We start from the raw sequence: 23,961 nt of genomic DNA, 5'->3' as shown, positions 1-23,961 counted from the left end.
CTACAAGCTCCATCAAAACCTACTGTGCCTCCCGAAATAGCAATAAGAAGATAATTATATTAACAGCCTTTCTTGGTATTTGATATATGACTGACATAGGCTGTAAGCTTATTTTCAACCAGATTGGAGCCTTCGTTTAAAGATGGATGCTTTGGCATTTGTGGACATTGACGGTAATCCTTTGTTTCTGACAATTAAAAGCGTTAGAGGAATGTTTCTAAAATAGGGGATTCAAAGCCAATAGGTGCAAATGAGCCCAAATGATGCATCCTCTGGGAATGAGGACTTGAAAACTTAGTATCCAGAAAGAAACATGGTTCTACCAGCAAGGATTCTGGAAGGATCTGTTCTGAAATCTGTGCTGTTCAACCCAGGATCTGCCAAGGAGGGTGTTAGTGATATAATTAACTTAGCTGATCACAAAATTGACTTAGGATACTCAAATTTGGAGCTGACTGCAAAAAGTTGGAGGAGGATCTTATGATATTGATGGTAAAAAGGCAGTTTAGTGTTGGAAAGCACAAAGTATTGCTGGGAGGTAGGGGGAAGGACCATTGCAATCTAGAAAGGAGATTTCAGTATGGATTCTAAAGATGTTTCTGTTCAACAGTGAGCAGCAGTCAGAAAGCCAAAGGTGGTGTTAGAAAGAATTAGGCAAAGAATGGGGAGCAAAAGCCAGAGTTTCAGCTGTGAAAATCTACCATTTCTTTCCCCATGTAGCAAATACAGTGTGCAGGTCTGGTTGTGGCCTCTCAGAAAGGGTATGCAATAAACTAAGGTGCTGAGGAGGACAGAGAGGATTACAGAGGTGAATTGTCTTCTGTATGAAGGGAATAAATAGACTTAAAGCCTTCCATCTGGAATAAAGGTGATGATTGGGATGATGGGATAAGAGGAGAAGTTTGTGAAACCTCAATGAATTTGAGTGAGGAGGACATGATTACTTTATTTCTCAGAATGCAAAATACAAGTGCAGGCTATAAAATTTGGGAGGTGAGCTTAAAGTGAATGAAAGGAAGCATGTCATCACACATGTGATTAAATTATGACATTAATTTGCAGAGAACTCTATAGGATCCACAGTGGGTTTGAAAACGCAGTTTCTAGAGGAGTTCCTGTAGGATGGAGCCAGCACTGTTTGCTAAAAGCTATTTTCTAGTTCTGGAAAAGTCTAACCACTGATGTGCAGGAATAGGGAGTGTGTAACAGGGAAAGGATCCATTACACATGTCCTGTTGTTGAATTTCTTGCTTACCTTTTACTTGCCACTAGACAAGGGAGCTGGACTACAGGGATCTTTGACCTAACCAAAGGTGACACTCTTACATTCCTGCAACAAAATGGACTAAATCTCCTGTCCCTTTTTAGTATATAGCTACCAGTGAAGTTGCATTCTTGAATTGGAGCAGCTAAACCCATAGATGGTGATCCTCCATCTAGAAGTGATGGAGATGGCTTCTGTCCATTCTTGACCTTCTACTTGGAGACCACAAGTCTGCAGACTGGACCACCTCAGAGGGGTTATCTGAGGTACCCAACAGTGGGACTTTGTACCTCCGGCCAGCCCTTCGTAGCACTGCACTCCAGGACACAAAGGCAAACAGCTTTTGGGGAGCTGCCATTCCTGTGTGGTGGCACAGGGAGAGAAAGACCAGTTTGTTTGGTGGGGTGGATTTTGTTAGCAGCCAGTCCCGTTTGGCGGCTCAGTGTCTCCGTGGCTTCAAATGCAATTAATCAGGGCCCGAAAGGGTAATTATCAGCTCACATTCCTAATTCAGATTTCTGTGCCTATTCATGTTACTGTTTTTTCTTTAATTTAGCAATAAAGTTGGGGTTATTTTCATGTTTTTATGCTGCTGGCCCAGCCATCCTTATTAAAAATAAAGAATAACAAAACATTAGTTTCCAGTCCACATTTTTTTTCTCCCTGGGAAATGAAAAGGCCATATTAACTGTGAAAGGGAAACGAAAGCGTGCATGGTCCTAGGATTCTGCTGTCACCTTGGCTAAATGCACTTTTCCTTTCATGGGGTGAGTAATTGCTTAGAACATTAATCCCTGAAAGAGGCTTTTTATTTTGCAGTGGGTGAAGCTGTTGACATCTGACAGTGTTGTTTCCTCCTTTGATCAGACATTGGCACCTTTCTGAACCCAAGAGAAGGTGGGCCTGGAAAGCTGGGGATGCTCAGCACCCTCCACCCTGAGCTCCAGGGCAGCAGCTCTGTCCTTTGGGTTGCTCTTGCACCCTTAACACCTCACTCATTTGCACAGTGAGGAACCAAGACAAACTTTTCAGGGAGATTGTCCTCAGCTGTCTTTGGGCATCAGCAGGTATGGCTGGCGCCAAATCACATGTGAGTGTAGTTTGGATTAAGTAGCCTGAGCTGGAAATAGCTGAAGCGCTCACACATGGAGGAGCTGGGTGCGAAGGAAGCTGCTTATCTGATAACTAATCATAAAGTAATTTCCCTACTTCTGTGCATCAGCTGAGCTGTGGTAGCTGCTGGTGTGAGTGCTCTTAGGTCTGCAGACAAGGTGGAGCAATGTGAGTGAGCTTTGCTGTCCCTGGAAGACCGAGTGACTGGACACTGGCTACTTGTACCCACATGGATCACAGTGTCCAAAGGAGTGGGTTATCCATGCATCCATCAGCTCGGAAGAGGCAGTAGGGGTGGCTTCACAGTCAAGAGTTAATGAAGAGGTGCTGCTGGGTGGCCTGGCCACAGACGTGACCCAGAAGCTGTTTCATCAGGTGATGCAGTGTGGTGGATTGAGCTTGGCTGGATGCCTGGTGTCCACCAAGCTGCTCTATCACTCTGCTCCTCAGCAGGACAGGGAGGGAGAAAATAAGATGACCAAAAATGTCATGGGTTAAAGTAAAGGCAGTTTAATAAAAGCAGAGGTTGCACATGGAAGCAAAGGAAAAGAAAATAGTTATTCTGTACTTCCCATCAGCAGGAGATGCTTGGCCACTTCCTGAGAAGCAGAGCTTCAGTACAAATGGCTGTTGTTCTGGAAGAGAAATGCGGAAAATAACAAATGTCCCCCTTCCTCCTCCTTTCTCTTAGCTTTTATTGCTGAGCAGACGTCATATAGCATGGAATATCCCTTTGGTCAGTTTAGGTCAGCTGTCCTGGCTGTGTCCCCTCCCAAGATCTTGCCCACCCCCAGCCTACTGATGAGAAGAAAATGTTGGAGAGTTGATGCTGTAGAGCACTGCTCAGCAGAAGCCAAAACACTGGTGTGTTACCACCACCTTTCTAGGTACCAATACAAAGTACAGCACTATGAGGGCGGCTATGGGGAAAATTAACTCCATCTCAGCCAGACCCAATACATGTGGTCAGATCACACATTGCAGCTGGATTATTGCACTGCAAGCAAAGAGGAGTCAGGGGAAGGGGTCCAGGTCTGTCTTTGGAGTCAGTGCAGGGAGGTGCAAACATGACTGCACTGATCAGACCCCTAACAAGCTGGAAATAAAAGTACCCGTCTCTCTTCTATAACACAGAAATCAGTATTCCCTGTCTTAAAGCACATGCTCATGTGCTTTGAAATCAACAGTAGCTTTATCAGGGATCAGAGCAGGCAGAGAGAAAATCCCTACCAGAGATTGTCATTAATGACACAAAAAGGTAAGACCTACTAAAACGACCTGTCTGGAGCCAGAGAATGATGCCTGTGGTTTCAGATGGTGTAGAGATGTCTTGTCCTGCAGAGGAGCTTCCTGACTCAGAGCCTGGCCAGCTTCGTTCTGATGGTTGTTCAACTGCTTGTTTTGTGCTTATCACCCACAGACAATTTAGCTTAAAACTAGTGAGGGTTTTTGCTTGGAGAACTCCAGAAGAGCACTTCCATTTGGAAAAAGAGAGCAGTGCTCTGTTTCGTAAAGCATAGGGAAATCTGAACACTGCTCTCTGAAACCTTGGCTGGTGAGTGCCAGCCTGTGACAAGCACAGACACCCAGTTATGTTTGCCACCACCCTGTTTGTTTGATTTTTGTGTTAATTGGTGCCTTCCAAATACTGCTCAGAGGAGCAGCATCCCTGCCCATCTGACTGCTGCATTTCACCTCCTGTAGTGTGGGACCTGTGTACCTGGCAGACCTAATCAAGGTCTTCCACAAGACAGAGTTTTGCCTCACTTGTGGCAGAAATTGAGCATTCGGTTTTGATTAGATAAAATGTTTGAACAGAAAGATTTTTGTGGCCCCAAATGCCAAGGTACCTGTATTTTCATTCCGCATGCGATCTACAGAGCAATCTAGGGACTGGCTTTATTGCTTTCATTAGCGTATGCTCATTTTGTGACCTCATGAAGCCAACTTTGCATCCCAACCCTTCAATTTCTACCTGCAATGGTCCCACAACAGTATATGCCATAGCACCACATTATTGCATGGCCTACTTCCTAGTAATAATAACTTTGATCTACGTGGTGTGAGCACAGATTCATTCACAGCTCCAGTTCTCAACCAGCTTAAGGGTGGAGTGTCCCAAGCAGTGTTATTACCAGGCAGGCCAAAGGATGTGGCTAGGACCTTACTGTGCTTTTCCAGTGTAGTTTGGCAAGGGTGTGGTGCGAATCCATCTCCTTCCACTGACCTTGCTGGAAGGTTTTCGACCCCAGTGGTTGTAGTTCAAAGGCTCCCTGTTGGTGAGGCTGGCACTGGCCCAGTGTGTGTGAGGTCGTGTCTCAGGCTTAATGTCACACCAGCATGTGCATTACTGACAAGTCTCATACAAGCTTATGTGCAAAACACTGAAAATGTTTTAATAGGCTCAATTTGTTAAGGCTCCTGCTTTAAAAGATTGAGGTGGGACCATATGGTCCTTCCCTGAGGGTCCGTACTACTGTGTCAGTAGAAAGACTCCTATTGACTTCAACAGACTCCAGTGAGCAAGGTGGTACTTGATGTGTTTTTGGAAAGAGCAGAGGAAGAGTTTAGTTAGTATAGCTACACAAGTATGGTCTTACCCTTCAGGAAGAGCATTTTTCATGGTTAAGGGGGCACAAAGGCATTTGAAAAGCTCTTGCCTTTTCTCATTCTGTGGTCAGGAGCTGCAGTAGCTCAGATGATACCAAGCATGTTCATCAGCAAATATGTCATACAGACAGGGGCTGCTCTTTCTGACTCATTGTATCAACATGCAGTGATCCACATCCTTCCCACACTGGCCAGGAAATGAAAGTCACTCTTGAACATAGCTCTACAGACTGTCCTGTGGACCACTAGTGATTTGGAAACCAGAGGTCAGGAGCCACTAACTACATAGGTGAAAACAAGACACTGGCATCAGCTGATACAGGGAGGAAAACCAAGTGTTTCAGCACTGAGACATAGTGGTTGATGTATCTCTGATCAGTTTGGTATAGAGTTTGATTGTTAAGCTCTGATGTTTCTGTATGTTAGATGACTTGGTCCTGGCATTCTGGAAATGGATTTTTTTGAAGATGTTTGGAACAAAACACAGGGTGTAGTGGATGTGAAAGTGCACATACTCTTACCTTAGGGGAGAAGTACGCATAGGCAAGGGTGATGCCTTGGATCTGCGTGGGCTTTCCTGTCTTTCTGTGCCTTTTGCTCCCAGCATAGCAAAGACTGTATGCAAAGAGGGGGACATTCCTGCATCCTCTGTGTGAGGAAGCCCTTCTGTTGCCTAAGGCAGCATTTCTCGGTTGGTTTGAAAACATGACCCCTTTTTGGCTCCTCATCTCTGTGGGACTCTGTGGGAATTATCATCAGGTCAGTTCCTCCAGGTGAGGACGTGCCAGTTGCCGGTGTTGCTGGCTGCAGGTATAAATACCATTCTTCCTCTTCCCTTAGGCAGACTGACTGCTTTCTGCAATTAAAAGCAGTTGGTTGTTTGCACTCTAATATAGCACTTGGAACCAGTAATTACAAATGAGTTCACTTTCCATGTTGGAGAAGCTGAGCTCTGTAGTTCAAGGAGGCAGCAGTTTCACTGCTGAAATTGAAGACTTTACTCACTGAATCAACAGTCCCAACATTTTGCAACCACTCACAGACCAGGAAGTTCAGTTTTAAAGGATCCAGGGACTTGTGCTCATACTGAGATCCTCTTGTGTGGGGTAGGTACTTTACTGTGCTGTACTCTGGTGGAGTCTCCTATGTTGGAGATATTCAAAGCCTGCCTGGACAAGTTCTTATGTGATGTACTCTAGGTTACACTGCTCTTGCAGGGGGGCTGGACTAGATGATCTTTTGAGGTCCCTTCCGACCCTTGGGATTCTGTGATTCTGTGTAAAGTTGATTTAAGCAAGTTGATGGATCTGTTCAGGTTCACTGGTGCATACAGACCAATGCACAGAGAGCTGCACCACAGTAAGAAAATTGAAAGGGTGATTTTGTAGCATTTTTGCCTGCCCTTCCCAGGGCAAACACTGCATAATTTGCCTATACCATGATTCCTGCCTTGCTGTAGAGAGGTGGGAGATTTGCAGCTGGGGCAGCTGAAGAGATTAGAGGAGCAATGGGTTGTTTGAGTGATAGCAGCAGGACATAGAACAACATCAAGTAGCTCTTGGCTTATGCAAAACACTATACAAACAGTAACAGAGCTGTTAGCTTGAGACCCTATGGCCCCCATCTGTCACTCCTGAATTTCAGCATCAGTGCTCAAGGATTTTCTCCTTCCAGCTGTGCCTGGTGCTTGAATTCTCAAAGTCTGTACTAGCAAAGCTGTCCTAGAGCTGATGCAGTTGTCCCTGGATAATAGCCACTTCTACAGACAGCAAAGCAGCCAGGTTCAGAGGTAGGAGCTCTTTCCTGGTATGGAATACAGCCTCGCCTCTTGCCTGTGTTTGGTTTCCCCTTGTAATTGTTCACATAAGGGAAGGGCACATTCTCCTTGTTGCTTCTAATGAAGGAAGGTTTCTCTTCCTGGTGATATTCTATACAAGCCATGTTACTTCCTTTGCTTTATTGTTTCTTGGTGATTTTCTTTACCATTGCAACTTATGCACATTAAAAACAGGATCCAAGAAGGACAACCTCCCCAGCATCCCCCATATCTCAGAGCACTGCTGTTACTGCTTGTGTTGGCTTTCCTGGCTGCTCCATCTGTCTCCATCACCTCTTGTCACCTTCCATAGTAATTCCTTCTGATTAGCAAAAGTCTTTATCAACTGAGGTTCATTGCAGCCAAGTTCCGCCAGCAGTTCTGACTCTGTCACAAGTTTCTACTTATTAAAAACGTCCTTCCCCCTGCCATCAGTGGAAACACTATGAATCATTTCCCTCCCCTTTCTTTGTTAGGAGCAAATGCCATCAGTGTTAGGACCCTGGCACTGGTTTTCTGACTCCAGGAAATCATGGATGAAAACAATCCATGGAAACTGGGTTCCCCAGTAAGACATTATTTTGTAAGGAACACACCTCTTGGCCACTGTCAGATTGCCATCTCATTGAAAATCACATGCACTTCCATGAGAAACATCAAATTGCTCTTCTATGCCATAGTGTTGTGCTGTAAATCATCGATTTTGCATTGCAACGTCAGCAGTGGGTATGTAAATGCTCTATTTGGGAGTTTTTGTGTGGCAGATGCCTGGGAGTTTCGGGCAGCACTGAGGTGGATGTCACCACTTAAAGGCATTGAGGGGAATTTGTGTCATATCTGATTACACATCTGTGCTTCTTCAGTGTATGAAAATAGTAACAGCTGTGCATAAGGGGGAGAAGCCTTTATAAAAATACTTGAGCAGCAAAATGGTTTTAGTTACACTGGAGGATGCTGCATAACCCAAGAGGAGAACCTGTAACTGCATGAGGGATAAATTCTTTACTCCTTTTACCAATGCAACCCCAGTGTAACTGCAAAGAGTCTGACCTCCTCTTATAAGCAGAATCAGTATCTAAGAAGTTATCTTGGGTTGAACACATTCATTGGCAACTTAGACCTGGTACCTCTGAGGTTCTCACGTAAAAATTACCCATTGCCCAGTAACAAGAGCAACGTGAAGAGGCAGAAACAGGAGCTTTCCTTGTTCCTAAGAGACAGCTGACTGACAGAGCCTCGGCAGCTGGAGCTTCTGCAGTCAGAGGCAGCACATGTCTCTTTTAAACATAAATCAGATGAGACATTACAGTACTTTTAATACATCCATTACTCTTCAAGCTGCTGCTGTTGAATATTTATCATATGGGTTGCTTTGCGTACTGCCTTCTGAAGCGTGGTGATGGTACTTGAGGATTAAATGTGAACATGTATTTTTGACAGTGGGTTTGGGCTCTTCCTAACCTTCAACAGATGCTCCTTGCATGAAGCAGCTGGTGTCCTTAGACCAATCCATCACTCAGACATCCCTTGAGAGGAAACTCAAGCTCAGCAATCAGAGAGTAAGAGCAAGAGGTGGATCTGTTCTCTGGCAAATTTGGAAAGGACATAACCAGGAATTTTGCTGCCTCCCTCTTGCCCCTGCCATAGCTCCCATTCACTGCCTGGCTTCAGAGAGCAGCAAAGCTGCCAGCCTGGGGCTGAACCACTGGCACATTTGTGGGAATATCACGAAGACATTTCTAGAAGTTCCTGCGCCCTAGATATGCAACAGCTCTCCTTGGCAGTGAAAGGTATAATTATGAGATTTGCTTTAGAGGCTTTCTTAGAACTTACAAATCACCCATGTATAGCAGTAGCTGCTGTGATGGCTGGCATATGCTGTGACCGTAGGGTCTGTATAGGGTATGTCCCCTCCCTTGAAGAGGAAAGACTGGATTGTCCTGCTGGGCATCCCACTGGGGACTTGTAGTGCTACTCTGCCTGGTCATGTCTTTCCTCCAGACTGTGTTTCACAGTGCCGTGAAGCCCACCAGGAGCCGAGTTTCTTCCCTGCATGAATGGTCCTTGACCATTACAAAGCATTAGGCTATGGACCCTTTCTGGTGTGTTCAGTACAGACCTATAGGCTAAAGGGAGGACCAGGCATGTTGGGATGTTTTTAAACCTGTTTGCTCCTATGGTCCATGCACTTGTTAAAATCTGTGCTGCTCTTAAGTATGAGGTTGTATTAGGAATAAAGTGATATGCAGAGGATGCCTTAAAGAATCAGCAGCTGCCCTACAGACAGTCTCCTGCATAGCTTTATTCTTCCTACTTTGTGCACCCGCTGTGTATCTGAGGAAACTGAAGTCTTGTGGGAGAAGAGGTGTGTGGTCGCAGAATTAAAGACTACATATATATATATATATATATGTATATACACACAGAGAGATGAAGGGATGATTTAAGATGTCCCCTACAATGCTAAGCCTGATACTTTGCCTCTTATCCAGATTAATTTCCTAGGAATAATATTTTCTTTAAAGAAAAAAGGATAAAAATAAATACTGTTATCCTGCATTAGCAGCAGGGCTGGAGCCCTGTGTCTTTCCCACGTCTTGCCTTCCAAGTGCTGCCGTCCTCGGAGTCCCTCCTAACATATGCCAGACTGCTCTTGGCCTGGTCTAAGCCTGGCACATCGGTGAATGAAATATTTTGCACTAGGCAGCATCATCCCACGTAGCCTACAGCTTCCCATCTGAGTCCCACACAGACTTCCCGATCACTTCCTAGCTGGGCTGCAGCATGGTTAGAAAGCTGCCTGTCCTTCTGTAAAACAGGAGTGTAGTGCCTGAAGAGGCTTTAAAAAGCTGCAGTAAAATTGAGGAGAGAGCCTCATTAGGCAAAGCTTTCTGTTAATGGGGTCTGTGTCCAGTGCACCCACTTGGAGAACAACGTGTCTCTTGGGTTACCTTATTTTTCAGTCCCATGGGATCTCCCCTCCATTCAGAGGGAAGACCAGTAGAAATGAGGGAAACTAAGAAAGCAGTAATAACTCGTACTGGATCTGCAGTGGTTCCTGCTGGTCAGTCGTGATGGTTTTGGCCAAGCTTCTGTCAGCATAGTCGATCTTCCCAGAAAAGGGGAGAAGCTGAACATTTGGGAAGATGTTCTTCCTTAGAGGTGCTTCAGTACTCCTGGCAATGAGACTGCTCTGCCTTTGTGAGGGAGTCCTTCCTTACTGTCCACTAGAACTGGATGTGCTTGCGGAGTGTCCCTGTTTTGGTTCTTGCTTTTTTCTCTGCTGACTGCTACTCCTCAGTGCTCTAAACTACTCAGCCTTCTCCAGATCTCAGTTTTGAATGCCATAATGGATTGGGCAGCTACAGATCTGTCCCACAGCCCTCATCAGGCCATTTCCAGCTTCCAGTAGCAGAGGGAAAATCTCCCTTTTTCTGAAGTGATAAAAATGAAAGCAACTTCAGGGCTTTGCTTCATCCTAACAGCACATTCATCCTGATACCTTCCATCTCCATGTAAGGACTGAAATAAGACTCATCATATCCTGGGGTCTTTTTGTATGTTGTGTTTAATACAACATTCTTTATTATTAGTTTTAGGAAAGCTGAATTGCGTTTACAGGAGATCTTTAATGTGTTTAAGTCTTTGGTTCCTTTATGTTTTTATATGGTCACCGGTTCAACTTTCGACTCATGGCTTGAACTGAAAACAGGAAAGCCAAAGAGTGACAACATTTCCAAAATGCTGCTTTCTCTTTGCAGTATATTTGTAAAAGTTGCAAAGAAATACCAAGATCTCCCTCACCGACATATCTGGAGCACTGAGAAAGTGCCTCAGGAAGTCTTTTCTCTACAGCTACTCTCACACCTCTTGCCCCCTAAAAAGCAGCTTACTGCAGATCTGCAGTTACAAGTGCAGTGTGATCCTGGAGGCTATCAGAAATAAGAAGAAATGTTTTGGAAGTGCATTTACCAGACAGAGAAGCAGGAAAGCAGCAATGGTTTGGTGTGTCCAAAGTGGGCCAGTGCAAGGCGATGGGAATGCTGCTTCCCTTCTCCATCAGCTTTTGACCTAATTGCTCAAGCTCAGAACATCTCAGACAGTTACTGAAGATTTCCCCTGTTTTCTGTGGCCGTGTGGCACCACATCCTACAGGGATGGCTCATCACCAGCTTTGTAATGGGATAACCACAGGGAACCCAGGGAGATAAATTTATGGCACTAGGAAATGGCTTTACCTCACAGGACAAACGGTTTTGCTGCCAGAACTGGGAATGGAGATAAACTACTTTCTTCTGTCCGAAACAAAAGGTTTTATCACCTTCCAAATTAGCAGCTATGGAGGAAAAGGCAACCAAAAGGGACAGAGTCTCTGGAAGGGTTTAGAGCCTCTGCTACTGGACTGTTAAAGGCTGCCATTTCATTAACCTCTCAGCTCATGTAATCACAACAAAATCAAAGCCACATATTCAGATTTTGCTTCTGATTTAATTTCCTAGTCCGTTTTCTTATCCTGTGATCTATGGATGAGTATTGTATTTGCCTGTTGGCAGAAGAAGTTTGGAGCAGAGAGCGGTATATATGTCAGTGGTTTTCTTACGCAGACATTTTATGGACCAAATAATGCCGGCAGATACTGTTTTCTTCCACCACAAGAGAACATATAATTTATTCCTGTCTTATTACATTGAAAGAAATACAGCACAAAAGGGCAGAAAACCACCAAAAAAGGATATGAAGTTATAATCCCTTCTAGCCCCAAAAATACCAACTCTATGACATCCTTGTGTGGGGGGAAATTCAGCTTCTAGATTATTTTGATAAACTTTGTTACAATCAGTTTCACACAAAACCCAGCCGCTTGTTTAATCTTAACTGCTTGCAGAAATGTCACCCAGTAAGGACACTGAGGTTATTGGGGTTTTTTCCTTTCAAAAAAGGAGAATTTGTTTATTTTCCTTCTGTTATTTGGTTTCCCTCTGTAGATTTATAAGGGCTCTGCCACCAACAGCCTTGTATTTGCTCATGAGCTGGCTGTGTGGTTTGTCTGCCTGCAAGAGCAGGAGCATCCGCAGTGGGAGGCAGCTGAGCGGGCAGGCATGGGGTGCAGATGGAGCCTGCATCCCACCCCAGCCATGCTCCTTGCACTGGCAGCATGGATGTTCCAGAACAGCCTCAAAGTAGAAGGGAGTTATAACGTAGTATCAATCCATTCCAGGAAAATGCCATCACTAAAAAGGAGCCAAATTTGTGCTATCTGCAGGATGAAATCAAAAGCCTCCCACTGCCCTGTGAGTCACTGTGGTCCCCTTTCAGCAGCTTACACAAACAGGATTTTGGTGGCAGTTGCTGAGGTTTCACAGAACTGCTGTGCCTGTGGCAGTTGTTGGCCATGTGCTGCATCTCCTGTGCAAACTTAAGACCAGCAACATCCAGCTGCAAGAGGTGCCATGCATGCCCCTTTTATAGCTGTTGTCCAGCATCCGTCCCCTGCTTGCCCTTGCAGTGTGTTTGTGTGCAGTTTGCTCCAAGGGCAGGAGTAGATCTGCTGCTCACACCTCTTCCCAATGCGCTGCACTGTCTGTCTCATAACAATGGAGGGCTGCAGTCACACAAAGCTGCTGCTCTGTGAACCTCTCCAGTACCAGGACTCCTCTGTTGGGAGCATAACAAGGTTGTAGAGCTCAGCCACCAGCACTGCCAATAGCCATGATTAGAGCCAAGAATGAAACCCTGTTTGCTGACCCATCTGCATGGTGCTGTTGTGTTATCCCACGTAGCAGACAATGCCTCTAACCCCCCTTTTTCCTCTGTTCCCTCCTCAGGCAAGATCCTGTTCCGGAGGAGCCATGTCCGAGATGTAGCTGTGAAGAGGCTGAAGCCCATCGATGAGTACTGCAGGGTAAGAGCTCTGAGGGAGCATCTCGCACCCCATCGGCACTGGGCTTTCCCTTATGGATACTTCTGAGAGCTTCATCTGTGTCGAGTCCATCATAAGGAATGATGGTCTCTCCCAAACACCATCAAAACTAAGAGAACAGGTGAAAAAAGGCCATTGTTTGCCTCCAAGGGTCCTCGTGGCATCTTCCCCTGCAAACTTCATGCCTCATTTAGTCACTAAGACTGTAAGTCTCACCTGCCCTAAACTCCTACATCAGCCTTGATGAATGTAGGAGTTGATCAGGCAGAGAGGCACAACTAAGATGATGCTTTCTTCTGTTCCCGGCCTGTGTGTTCCCCAGTGCTGCTTGAGGCTGGCTCAGCCCTGTGGGAACGGATGGCTTCCAGGAGTGTTTCTCCTGGTGAGTGGAAGCCTGGAGATTTACATCAGGACCAAGAAGCACAGCCGTGCTGAGAAGGTTAGGTCACCTAATCTTCTCTTTCTAGTTTGGAGTTTATGATTTGATAAGAATGCTCTGACAGTAGATTAAAAGTAATTTCTAAGCAAGGCAGATATCCTTTTTTTTGTAAAGGCATTGAACGTGTCAGTCAGCGCGTAATTTAAACCCCAGACTTCCTCTCTTATTTCCCATGGGCTTTTCTTTCCGTTTTTAGAAAGCCAGAGGAGCAGGTGGAGGGGAAAAAAATACATTCCCAAGAACTTCTCCAGTCAGACATTCGCTCACCCCAAACTGGGAGCAGATCGCCGAAGCGCCCGAGGCATGCTGGGGCAGCGGGGCGGGGTGGGGTGGGGGGGTGAAGCCCATGCCATCTGCACCCCCCAGGCGAGGAAGCTGTGATTAAAGTCTTATCTCATGAGATCAGGCTTTCTTGTGCAACAATTAATGCACTGTCTTCCTGCCGCCAGCCCAGCGGCCCTCTCTCAAATATGCGGGGTCTCACTGTGTCCCCAGCCGCCCTCCTTCAGACAGGAACTGCCGGCGACGCATGCAGTGAGGGCTGATGTCAGGGTTCACCCAGCAGATGCGTGGTGGAGAGCGCGGTGACTTGTGCAGGGGGCAGCTCCTTCTGTGGGACCCCATTGTCTGCACCGCAGACAGACCCGACCTGACCCTGCCGGCTCCACTGGCGCCCCACCAGTCACCACCAAGGGGTATGTCGTGGCGTCGGTGCTGGCACATTTATTGACACCGTGGCACTGTGATTGCCACCCCCTCCTTGCTTCCTTTTTTCTCTTCTGGAGAAGTCTGGCTCTGTTCATAGAATCGTAGAATGGCTTCACTGTGCTTCAGATGAGTCGGGGCAGATCTGCTGCTGCTGCCCAGCTCAGAGAGATGGCTGGGTGCTTCCCCAAAGCTAAGCTGTTTACTTAACCTATTTATTAATAGGCACTGCTTTTCTGAGCATAGACCTGGCCGTGTTGGGTTAGCCCTGTTTCCCCCATCACAGTGTTTCCTGTCTCAAGCAGTATCCGCAGTGGTGCCAGGACTTCTCCAGAATATTCTCACAGCTTCCAGTGAATTCTGTCTTACAAGTTTCTTGTGCCTGATACAGTGCTTTTTTATTTCATGTGCAGTTTACTGTAATTTGTCTTTAGTTTGCCTTTGTACGTCACAGTAGAAGATCATAGAGTTTTAGAATGGTTTGGGTTGTAAAGGACCTTGAGATTATCTAGTTCCAAGCCCCCTGCCATCGGCAGGGACACCTCACACTAAACCAGGTTGCTCAAGGCCCTGTCCAATATGGCCTTGAACACTGACAGGAGTGTTTAAATCTGGATGGCACTGGAGATTGAGGCTTGTAGTCATTGAAAAGTTTGACCAGGCATTGCATCTTATGTCTGAGTGCTTCGAGAGGGCTACATCCTCCATTGTGTCTTTCTGCATGGGGTGCCAGGTCTTTAAGGAAAGAGGCCCTGGCTAATTCATCCATCCCCCTGGGATGTATCTTGATGTAGTGTGAATGAACATGGTTGTGTCTGAGCAGCCTGGGCTGCATGTAGGTGAGTGCTCAGCTAGTGCTGGGCAGCAAAGTACTGCCAAGGTTTTTTTCCATTCCCCGCATTTGACCCCAAACCCATGCCCAGGCATTAACTGTGTCCACTGTGGATGGTAGGCAAGCCTGTGCCCCTCTTCAGTAACAGTACAGAAGTAGCTATGATGTCCTGCCTGTCATCAGATCCAGTTATGGTCTGATTTCTTCACCTTCTGCTCCAGCTTCCTTCTAATTACAGAGAGTAAATGAAGATGGTAGTTGGTAACGCCATTGTCTGGCATGGGATATTCCCAGTCGTTCTTAAATCCCACAGCACGCAGCTGGCAACCTGTGTAAATCATGAACAGAAGGAGCTGAAAGTTTCAGCCCATGCCTTTTCTAAGTCTGCACATTTTATTAGGGTAACTTTTTCTTTTGAAGGTTTATGGTTCATCCAATTTGCATTTATTCAAAGAGTAATTGTCCTGTGCTATTGCTGTTCCAAACCTGGCCCAGGATATGAAAGTCCACAAGAGTGAGAATAATTATGTAAATCAGGCACTGGACTTCAAAGGTACAATAAATTTAGGGAAACAGCTTGTAGGATCGCTTCTTGATGCTGTGAAGTCAGTGATAGATCTGCTACTGACCTTCAGCAGGGACGGGATTTCATCTCTGGAGCTTAGCAGAGGCTTAAAATTCAGAAATGCTTTCTTGCTGTCTTCACTGAAAGTCACCACTTAGAGGGATTCTGGGAACATGGCCTTTGTCACCTTACTGCAATCTTTCCATCCCAGATGTAGTTAACCAGGAAGGACAGCAAGCTGTGTAACCTTGTCTAGGTGTTCCTGCTCCGGCAGGGGGATTGGACTAGATGATCTTTTGAGGTCCCTTCCAATCTCTAACATACTGTGATACTGTGATACTGTAACTGGGAACAGAAAATTAGGTGGTGACTCTGAACCAGAGTGGCCTCACTTCACCAGCCTGAGACAGATACAGGGTCTCTCTCCATTCAGCTGTTAACTACAGAGGGAATCTGTGTGACTTGCTAACTTGTGACCCAATGCTAACTTTTGGAATGCTGAAGTGCAGTGAACCCCCTCTTGGTGTAAGAGGGATTTTAAATTTCTTTTGGCTAATAAAATAATATTACTCGTTACCATTTCCCACTTTGTAGCAGCCACTTTTGCATGTGCTTGTCTTGAGAGTGGGATCACTAAAAACATTGTCTGTTTTCTGCATTTCTTCCCCTGGCCAGTGGATATTTTGACCCTTTAGGGAGTTGTATAGAACTGTAGAGCAAGAGCATAATTTTGACAAGTTCAGTCCTGTTTCTACAGCAGAAGGGTGCACAGCTCATGTCCCATGCTAGTTCTAAAATGGGTAGGCAGGCAACATGCTTGATTTTGAAAAATGTAGAGAATTATGCTGGAATGATGTGGGTGAAGTCGATGGAGAAAATGTGACGTGGGATAATAGAATGAATAAATGAGACAATAGACCTCTGTCCACTGGAATCTGAGGAAGCAGAGGAGGGAGGCAGGTTCAGATGCAAAGCTCATAGTGATTTTTTTGTCAGATGAGGGCTCTCCATCCATTTCCCCCTCCCTGGAAAGACAAAGCACAGATGGGCCCCGGCAAATAGCGATGCAAATGCTCCACCATTTGTTGTTTAGTTTTTGCAGGCTGTCTCTGACAGAGCATGGGGATTTGCATGGCTGAGAAGCAGGTTTGACTGCTGTTTGTGGTGTTGGTTCCTGCACCAGGCATAGAAGCAGTGACAGGCAGAGAGTTTGTGGTGATGCTTGGCAGTAAAGGGAGGTCTTCAGAATGTTCTTTATTAGGGGCATGAGCTCTCTGGACCTTACAGTATGGGCCTCCAAACTCTTCACACCTGGGTGATTCTTTGCTGCATTCTACCAGCTTAGAGAAATGCCATCACAGAGGTAGTCAGGCCAGTGTTTTCCTTCGGGCCTCGAGAAACTTTGAAGTTGCAATGAAAAACAGAGGAGTGGGGGACAGAGGGGAAGATTTCCAGGGCTTTTCCCATCTGTAAACATGAAAGTGCAGTCTGGATGCTCTTACCAGTAACCTGAGTGAGTTACCAAACAAACTGTGTTTTGCCAGTAAATGTGTGCTGCCCACTGGAGTTGGTATTTCTGGATGATTTCCCTCTTAGCTGTAGGCTTGGAATTAGTTTAGTGTGACTTAAGGTCTTCTGGGCTCATTGGGCCTCGTTTTCTGAGTTTGCTTAGGGGGTTTTGCCAATGTAAAAGAAAGAGCAGCTTCATAGCTTGCCTTTGCCAGGGGCATTTTATTTATTAAGCTTTTGATTTCTCAAACACACCTCTGGTGTGTGTTTGTCCAGTATATATTGTCCAAAAAGACCTCTCGTGTCAGTGGTTCACAAAACCACTGCACTGCCCTTACACAGCCCTCCGGGAAGACTCGGGCCAGCATTTGCAGACTTGCATCTTTGTGTGCATTGGTCCTAATTGAAGGAAGCATCTTTGTGCATGGAAGTTGTTAAGATGTGAAGCCCCACTGTCATGAACACCTGGATTTCTGACATGCCTTTGTGCTGTCCTGACTGGAGATGGCTTTAATCAGAAACTTATGGGATTTCCTATAGTGACCCTGGACTACCCAAATGCACATCACCTAAATAAAAATTAGAGGAGCAAGTCACATCAGTGCCAGGAAATACTGGTCACTTTTATTAATGTTCAGAACTTGAGAGACCATACTTCAAAACCATAATTAGCTCCCTTTTGGTTTCTTAGCCCTGCCTCTCTTTCAAGTTTTAATTCTTGAACCCGTCAAGACAGATGCACAGACATTTCTCTCTATCCATTGTACAGCTAAGGTAGCGTTGATTGAAGATGGAGTAATAGTCCTGGTCAAGAATGAAAGAGTTGAAGTGGAAAGCTTCCAAACTTTAGTTTTTTAATCTACATTTCAGATTCCTGATGCATTTAGACCAGCTGCAGTAATGAGAGTTAATTATTTGCAACATCCTTCTCAGCGCCTGGAGTAGAGCCATGCTTTCCATTCCCTTATGGTCCTTCCATTGCAAAGCCCTTCTGTGTCCCACTTATTTCCGAAGCTCTGCACCTTCTTTTCTTCCTCCCCTTTTTACTTATTCGTATATCTCCCCACTTCTTTTCCAGTCTGAGTCACCACCATGCACTCATCACCTCTCTGTCAGTGTTTGCCATCCAACCTCCACACTTTAGGTGCTATGAGTTCAAGCTTAGAGTTACTTGAGGCTCACAGGAAAGTGTTTTCACATAGGTGAAACAATTTATTTCTCTGTTCTCAGAAATTAACTACTTTAATTGCACCTTCCCCCTTGCTGGACTCATGACCATTCCCAAACATCTGGCACTAATCATGATTAACGTTAATGAAAGCAATAAACAATTGAGAACAGGATATTTCATGTGAACAGTCAGGGAGTCATAACCATGCACTACTATCAGCTGGCTCTGGGTGTTTGTGTGCAGATCTGGGATTAACCCCACTGCACATTAGTGATTTAAAAGCTATGCATCTGAACTGCCTGAACATGCTGCGGGGAGACACAGTCAATGATTCACCCCATCCAGAGCTAGACGTCCATGGTGGGGTAGACTAAGCACCCCCTGAAGGTGCTGATCTTTCTCTAGCAGTTGTACAAGTTGATAGACAAGTGTGACCAGTCTCTCATTTTAGACACATATAGATCAATGGGATGAATAGTATTCTGTGTGTATATACACGCATGCCTACATACATATTGTATATCACAGAATCTTTAGGGATGGAAGGGACCTCTGGAGATCATCCAGTCCAATCCCTCGTGTCAAGGGAGGGCCACTAGAGCAGGTTACACAGGAACACATCCAGGCAGGTTTTGAATGTCTCCAGACAACCAGAATGTCTCCACAACCCCCCTGGGCAGCCTGTTCCAGTGCTCTGCCACCCTTAACGTAAAGAAGTTCTTCCTCATGTTGAGGTGAAACTTCTTGTGTTTTAGCTTATGACCATTGCTCTTTCTCCTGTCACTGGAGACCACTGAAAAGAGTCTGGCATCATCTTCCTGGCACCCACCTTTGAAATATTTGTATGCACTGATGAGATCCCCATCTCAGTCTTCTTTTCTCTGGACTAAATAGGCCCAGCTCCTACGGTATCTCATTATAAGAGAGATGCTCCAGACCCCTGACCATCCTTGTGGCCCTGTGCTGGACCCTCTCCAGTAGTTCCTCATCTTTCTTGTAATGTGGAGCCCAGAACTGAACACAGATCTCTACATATACATGTCTGTGCATCTGTTTTTTATAAATGTATCTTCATAGATGCAGCACACAGCACTCGGTGCATAGTTGCAAGTGCCTGCGTGGTTTTACACCCATGTGCGTGTATTGCATGAAGCCTTTGAGCTGTAATATAGATGGAACTGCTTAAAGTTCATGTAAACTTAAGCAATGGGTGCTCTGTTTGCTTCGAGAGGTGTGTGTGGCATGCAGCAGCCTGCCTGAGGATGAGCTGGCACTGTGTGAGGTGCTGGCCGTGCCTAGCACCAAGGGCTGCCTGCTCGCGCGCTGCCTGACATTAAAGCTTTTCAATAGCCTTTTGAATCATCCACTCTGCGAGACTGTCTGAAACCTCTCATATAGAGAGACAGACATTGTTGCAGGCTGAAATGACAAATAAAAGCCTATTTCCTAGGTCTGAGCAGTGCACGTCCTCCTTTGCATGCTGAGTGAGAAAAACATGCCATTACTGATAGTACTTGACAGTTGTGCAAGGCTGAATCCTGCTCACTGGCACTTTTTATCTCTCACCTTTCCTGTGCACATTCCTTGCTGTCTCTGGATGCTTGCTGCTTGTGACTGTGTGCATTTACTTCTGGTTTCCACATCCCAGGAAGAATGTCATTTCCCTGTCCTTTCCACCTTCTTACCATCTGTTTCCCTCTTTTTCTTCACCCTTCTTTCCTTGACCCTGCAGTCTTCCCTTCAGGCTGATGCAGCTCTGCCCTGGGCCCATCTTGCTGGAAATGCCAGAAGTGTGCATTTTCCCCTTGCAGAGTGTCAGCAGTGTCCCTCGTCTTCTCAATGCACCTTTTGTTCCCTTGCTGGAATCACGTTGGACTTGGCTTGCTCCTGGGTGGATGTTGTGTGTTTGCTGAAGAGACATTTGTTTCTCAAAACAGCATTGCCGCTCCCTTCCACTGTCCAAAATCAATAGACTGGCTCTGCCTGGTTTTACACCCTTGTTTGCACTCTCTTATCCTTTCTTTTTTCAGTGTTCTTTACCCCTTTTTAGGGATTTGTTCTTTAACAAAAACAAGTTAAAGACTTTACACCTGAGCCTTCCCAAAAAACATGCAATGGCAAGTTACTACCTGGTGGATTTCATTCCACCTCTGTGTACAGGGCTGAAAATTGCAGTACTCTGGGAGGTGATTCAGAAGCTGGGAGCCAGCCCTGCCCCAGGGTGGGAAGGTGGATGGTTGGGTGTGGAAATGACTTTGGCTGATTTTGAACCCCTGTCTGCAAAAGCCTGGAATCAACGAGGTGCTTTTCAGTTATTCCACTTTGGCCCAGCAGGACCACAGTGCTCCTGGAGATTTCCAGGCAGCAGAGCAATGATTCAGGCAGGTTTGGATTTCCTAAAGCTTTCCTTTATTTAGAAACACAAATCTCCAGGGTAGCTTGGTAGTATTTGTGTTCCTCCATCACTGAAAATCCACTCTGTACTCCAGTTCAGTATTGACATCTGTAGCCTGGTTTTTGGGAAGGGTGAATACCTCTGACCTGTGGGGAAGTGGTGACTCTTTGAGAAGGCGTCTGATGTCCAGGACCCCCTGTGATAGGTATAACTTGGGTATTTGTGTTTTTCTAGTAATGATACGTATCATTTGCAGTGCTTGCTCCTGCCCCATTTGACTGCACAAGTTCAAGCCCTTTGAGATTTCAAAACACACTGTAGATATTAAATATCTGAGCCTCATAACCTTTCTGCAGATTAGGTAAGTGTTATTGGTCAGCATTGTAAATGGGTAACTGAAGATATATCCCTGCTGAATTTGACAGAAAGAGGTTAAGTAGCCTGCCTGAACAGAGAAGGGTGTTAGTAATAGAGCCATCACTAAATTTCAGCCCCATCCACTGTTGGTCAGATAGCACTGCTTCTCTATGTCTGTCTCCTGCTTGAGACACAGATGAATAAAATGTGCTGTAATGTTGTCTATGTCCTTGTTTTCCTGTGCTGGCGAGGCATTTCTCTTTCAACATGCTGTGATTGTTGCTATTCCTGGGTGGTTCTTGACTTCCCAGTGTTAGTCCTAATTTGCCAGCTGTGTTTATGCACGAGGAATAAGGACAGAGAGCTCACACCTTTGTTATCCTTTCAGGCAAGATTGAGTAGATACCAGTGGCAACCAGGGCATTCAGATTAGAGCGCTTGAGTTTTCCAGCTCTTATGTTTCATCCTCTGTTAGTGCAGCAAGCAGTAGTGTTCCATACACATGCCCTAGCACTTGGACACACTGAGTTGTTGCCCAGCTTCTGCATCTGATGCTGCTTCCTTATTGCAAGTTATCTTTTCCTGCTCTATAGTCCATTTCCATGTGACCAAAGGCCAGGGCCTCATTCTTCATACATCTGCTGATATTAAATGGATTTTCCTCATGTTTCTATAACATCCCTCAGACAGGAAAAGAGAGCTGTAGGTATGGAAGCACTTGACTTCGATTTTCAGGCCACCTCAAAACAAGACCCCATCATCAAACACTGGACACATACAGTTTCAGAGGAGGAATTTTTCATTTGTCAGCTCTTTTCCTTCACATCCCCAAGCAGGAATGGTCTAGGAAACAAATCTGGCCACTTCTAAAGCCTGGTTAAAAACAGCCGTGAGGGTAGCCAGCTGCCCTGTCCTGCCTTCATGCTTTGGCTGGACTTTCTGGTGTGTCTGATCAAGATCAGTCAGATGTCTCCTGGGTTAGTATAACCAGTTCACCCTAATGTACGTACATTTAGCTCTGGTTTCTCATCCATCTTTCAATTGCCAGAAGAGCCAGACAATCTCATTTTGTCAAACAGGTTTACAATACCTCTAAGAAGCTTGGTCTATATTTAAACTGTGGCCTATTTTCAGTGTAACTTAGCAAGGAGAAGGTGAATGCCAGCCTCTTTTCCTCATCATTTCTGGAGACAATCTCATGTCCCATCTCTTTGGGCTGGGGACAGCTCTGTCTCCTGTTGGCACCAGCTCTAGAATCTGAACAGCAGTTTCATAGTACCTTTCTACCTTGTGTGCTTGTCTCACTGTTTTGAAATCTTGCTTTCTGATATGCTTCAGCATAATGTAGTTGCCTCCCAAATTGTACTTATTGCTGTATGCAACAAATGCTGCATACCTGTGCCTTGCAGAACACATGGACACTGTTAGCCAAGATGTGCTGTGAAATTGTCTTCAGACAGAAGACAAAAGTGTCCTCTCTGTGATTTTGGTGGAGTTTGGGTTTTTTTTTTCTGTCAGACATGTAATGAAACTTCCTTTCCTGTTATCTTCAGAGCAAATTGTTGTTTGGTTTGGGATTGTTTGGGTTTTTTTTAACAAACTCCACTTTTTCTGTTGACAGTGCTTAATGGAAAGCTTTATGGAGCACATTAATCTGTTGTATTAGTTGGTGTTGAGCCTGTGGGTTTTCATTGCTTGAATTTGTGTGCATTGACTTAAAGCTTGTAAGCCCTAACCACGTTGTTTGAGGTGTTGTTCAAACACATGGCACAGATTGTCCCAGCCACAGAGCACTTATCTACTCATTGTTACGGTTTTACACATGTAGACCAAATTCTCCTCTTGTGCACATGGCAAAAAAATTACACTAGCTGACTCTAAGAACCAATCCTTGTCTCAATTCATTTCATCCAGCTTGACATTTGCAGCTGAGACATGCTATTTCCTTTCTTCTCAAGTAAGTAGCCAGATGTGATGCTTCCCTTTTGTATTCCTTTGCCCCCATCAGGACTGCTTTGCCTCCTCTTTCTTGGTATTTTAGATGTTTGAGTCCATGTTTTGAACTTGACAGTTCTAAGCGCTTCTTCCTCCTTCTTGTTACATTTTGCAGGCACTGGTCCGTCTTCCTCCTCACATTTCACAGTGTGATGAAGTCTTCAGGTTCTTCGAGGCTCGACCAGAAGACCTTAACCCTCCAAAAGAGTAAGTGCTGTGATGGATTCCCAATGCTGTTCAGTTCATTTTGACAAGCTGAAAAGAAAAGGTCATTTGTTTTTATTACTGCTGTAGGTGTGAGAACAGATTTTGTAGCTTTCAAGCAGTACCTTGAAAATGCCCAGCAATTACATACAACAGCGTTGGGTGTGTGGAGGACAGGGAGTCAAGCAACCCTCAGACATGATTTTCAGCCATCCTCCACCCACCTGTGCATTGTTTCTTGCTGATGGTTCTAATGGGTGAACCTCCCCTGGCTTGTGGGTTTTACCTGATAATTATCACCGAAGAGTCATTTAGTTCTCAAAAGCATTGGCTCAGCAGCAGGGGGAAATCCTGCCAGTAAGCACTTGGCTCATAATTACCAGCTGCTTCTTTAAATGCACTCCTGCCCAGAGATACTTAGTTATCTGAAGGGAGCAAGATTGTGGTCCAGATCCAAGATTGTCCCTGGAGAGTCTGTTCTTCCTCAGCAGGAAGCCAAGAAAAGGCTGGGAGAAGAGTTCCCATTGAACACGAAACAGAATCATAGCCTTTACCTTGGAGCAGACAGACCAACTCATGCTGATGTAGTCAGGGTTCAGAGGACTAATTTAGCCAGGGAAGGCGTTGGCAGGAGGGTATTTACAAGCAACTGCGTTGCCTCGCCTGATATTTCCTTTTCTCCTTCATAGCAAACAGGATATATTTTATTGTGCTCCACTAAGAGTTTGACTTGGTCCCATTGTGTTTTGTGCTGCTTTGTTGCACAACTTGAAACTTGATTACAGGCTGTGTTACCGTAATTTGCTTTCTCCAGTGTTGGCACAGCCCATTGGGCAAGGGGAAATGGATGTAAACCTTTTGGGGTTTGGCCACTTCACTGCACGCAAACCTGTAGTTAGCGGAAAGATCTATATTGGCTTCAGCTGTCTGTTCCCATGCTGGTGGAGAGGACCTTGCTGTTTGACTTCCCAGACTTTGCCTTTTGCACATACATGATTTTATACAAGGGGGTGTATTAGCATTTGTGCTAAAGGAAACACTGCTAGTATAGCTGAAAGCGAAGTCT

General features: G+C 45.4%; 1 protein-coding gene across 3 annotated transcripts in view; it reads left to right on the top strand.

Annotated features, from left to right (window-relative positions):
* Positions 1 to 23,961, top strand: part of SH3PXD2A (SH3 and PX domains 2A) — a 257,343-nt gene that overhangs the window by 93,267 nt on the left and 140,115 nt on the right. For all 3 annotated transcript variants that reach the window (XM_061372608.1, XM_061372609.1, XM_061372607.1), the window contains exons 4-5: positions 12,629 to 12,705; positions 22,807 to 22,898. In XM_061372608.1, coding sequence (XP_061228592.1) covers positions 12,629 to 12,705; positions 22,807 to 22,898 — 169 coding nt within the window. The remainder of the gene's footprint in view (positions 1 to 12,628; positions 12,706 to 22,806; positions 22,899 to 23,961) is intronic.

The sequence above is a fragment of the Neopsephotus bourkii genome, unplaced genomic scaffold (genome assembly GCF_033783945.1).
Source record: "Neopsephotus bourkii isolate Nb327-2 ecotype Australia unplaced genomic scaffold, CSIRO-AGI_Nbou_v1 NB_1615, whole genome shotgun sequence".
NCBI lineage: Eukaryota > Metazoa > Chordata > Aves > Psittaciformes > Psittacidae > Neopsephotus > Neopsephotus bourkii.
The sequence above is the reverse complement of the archived record's forward strand: the minus strand, read 5'-3'. Positions and strand labels throughout refer to the sequence as shown.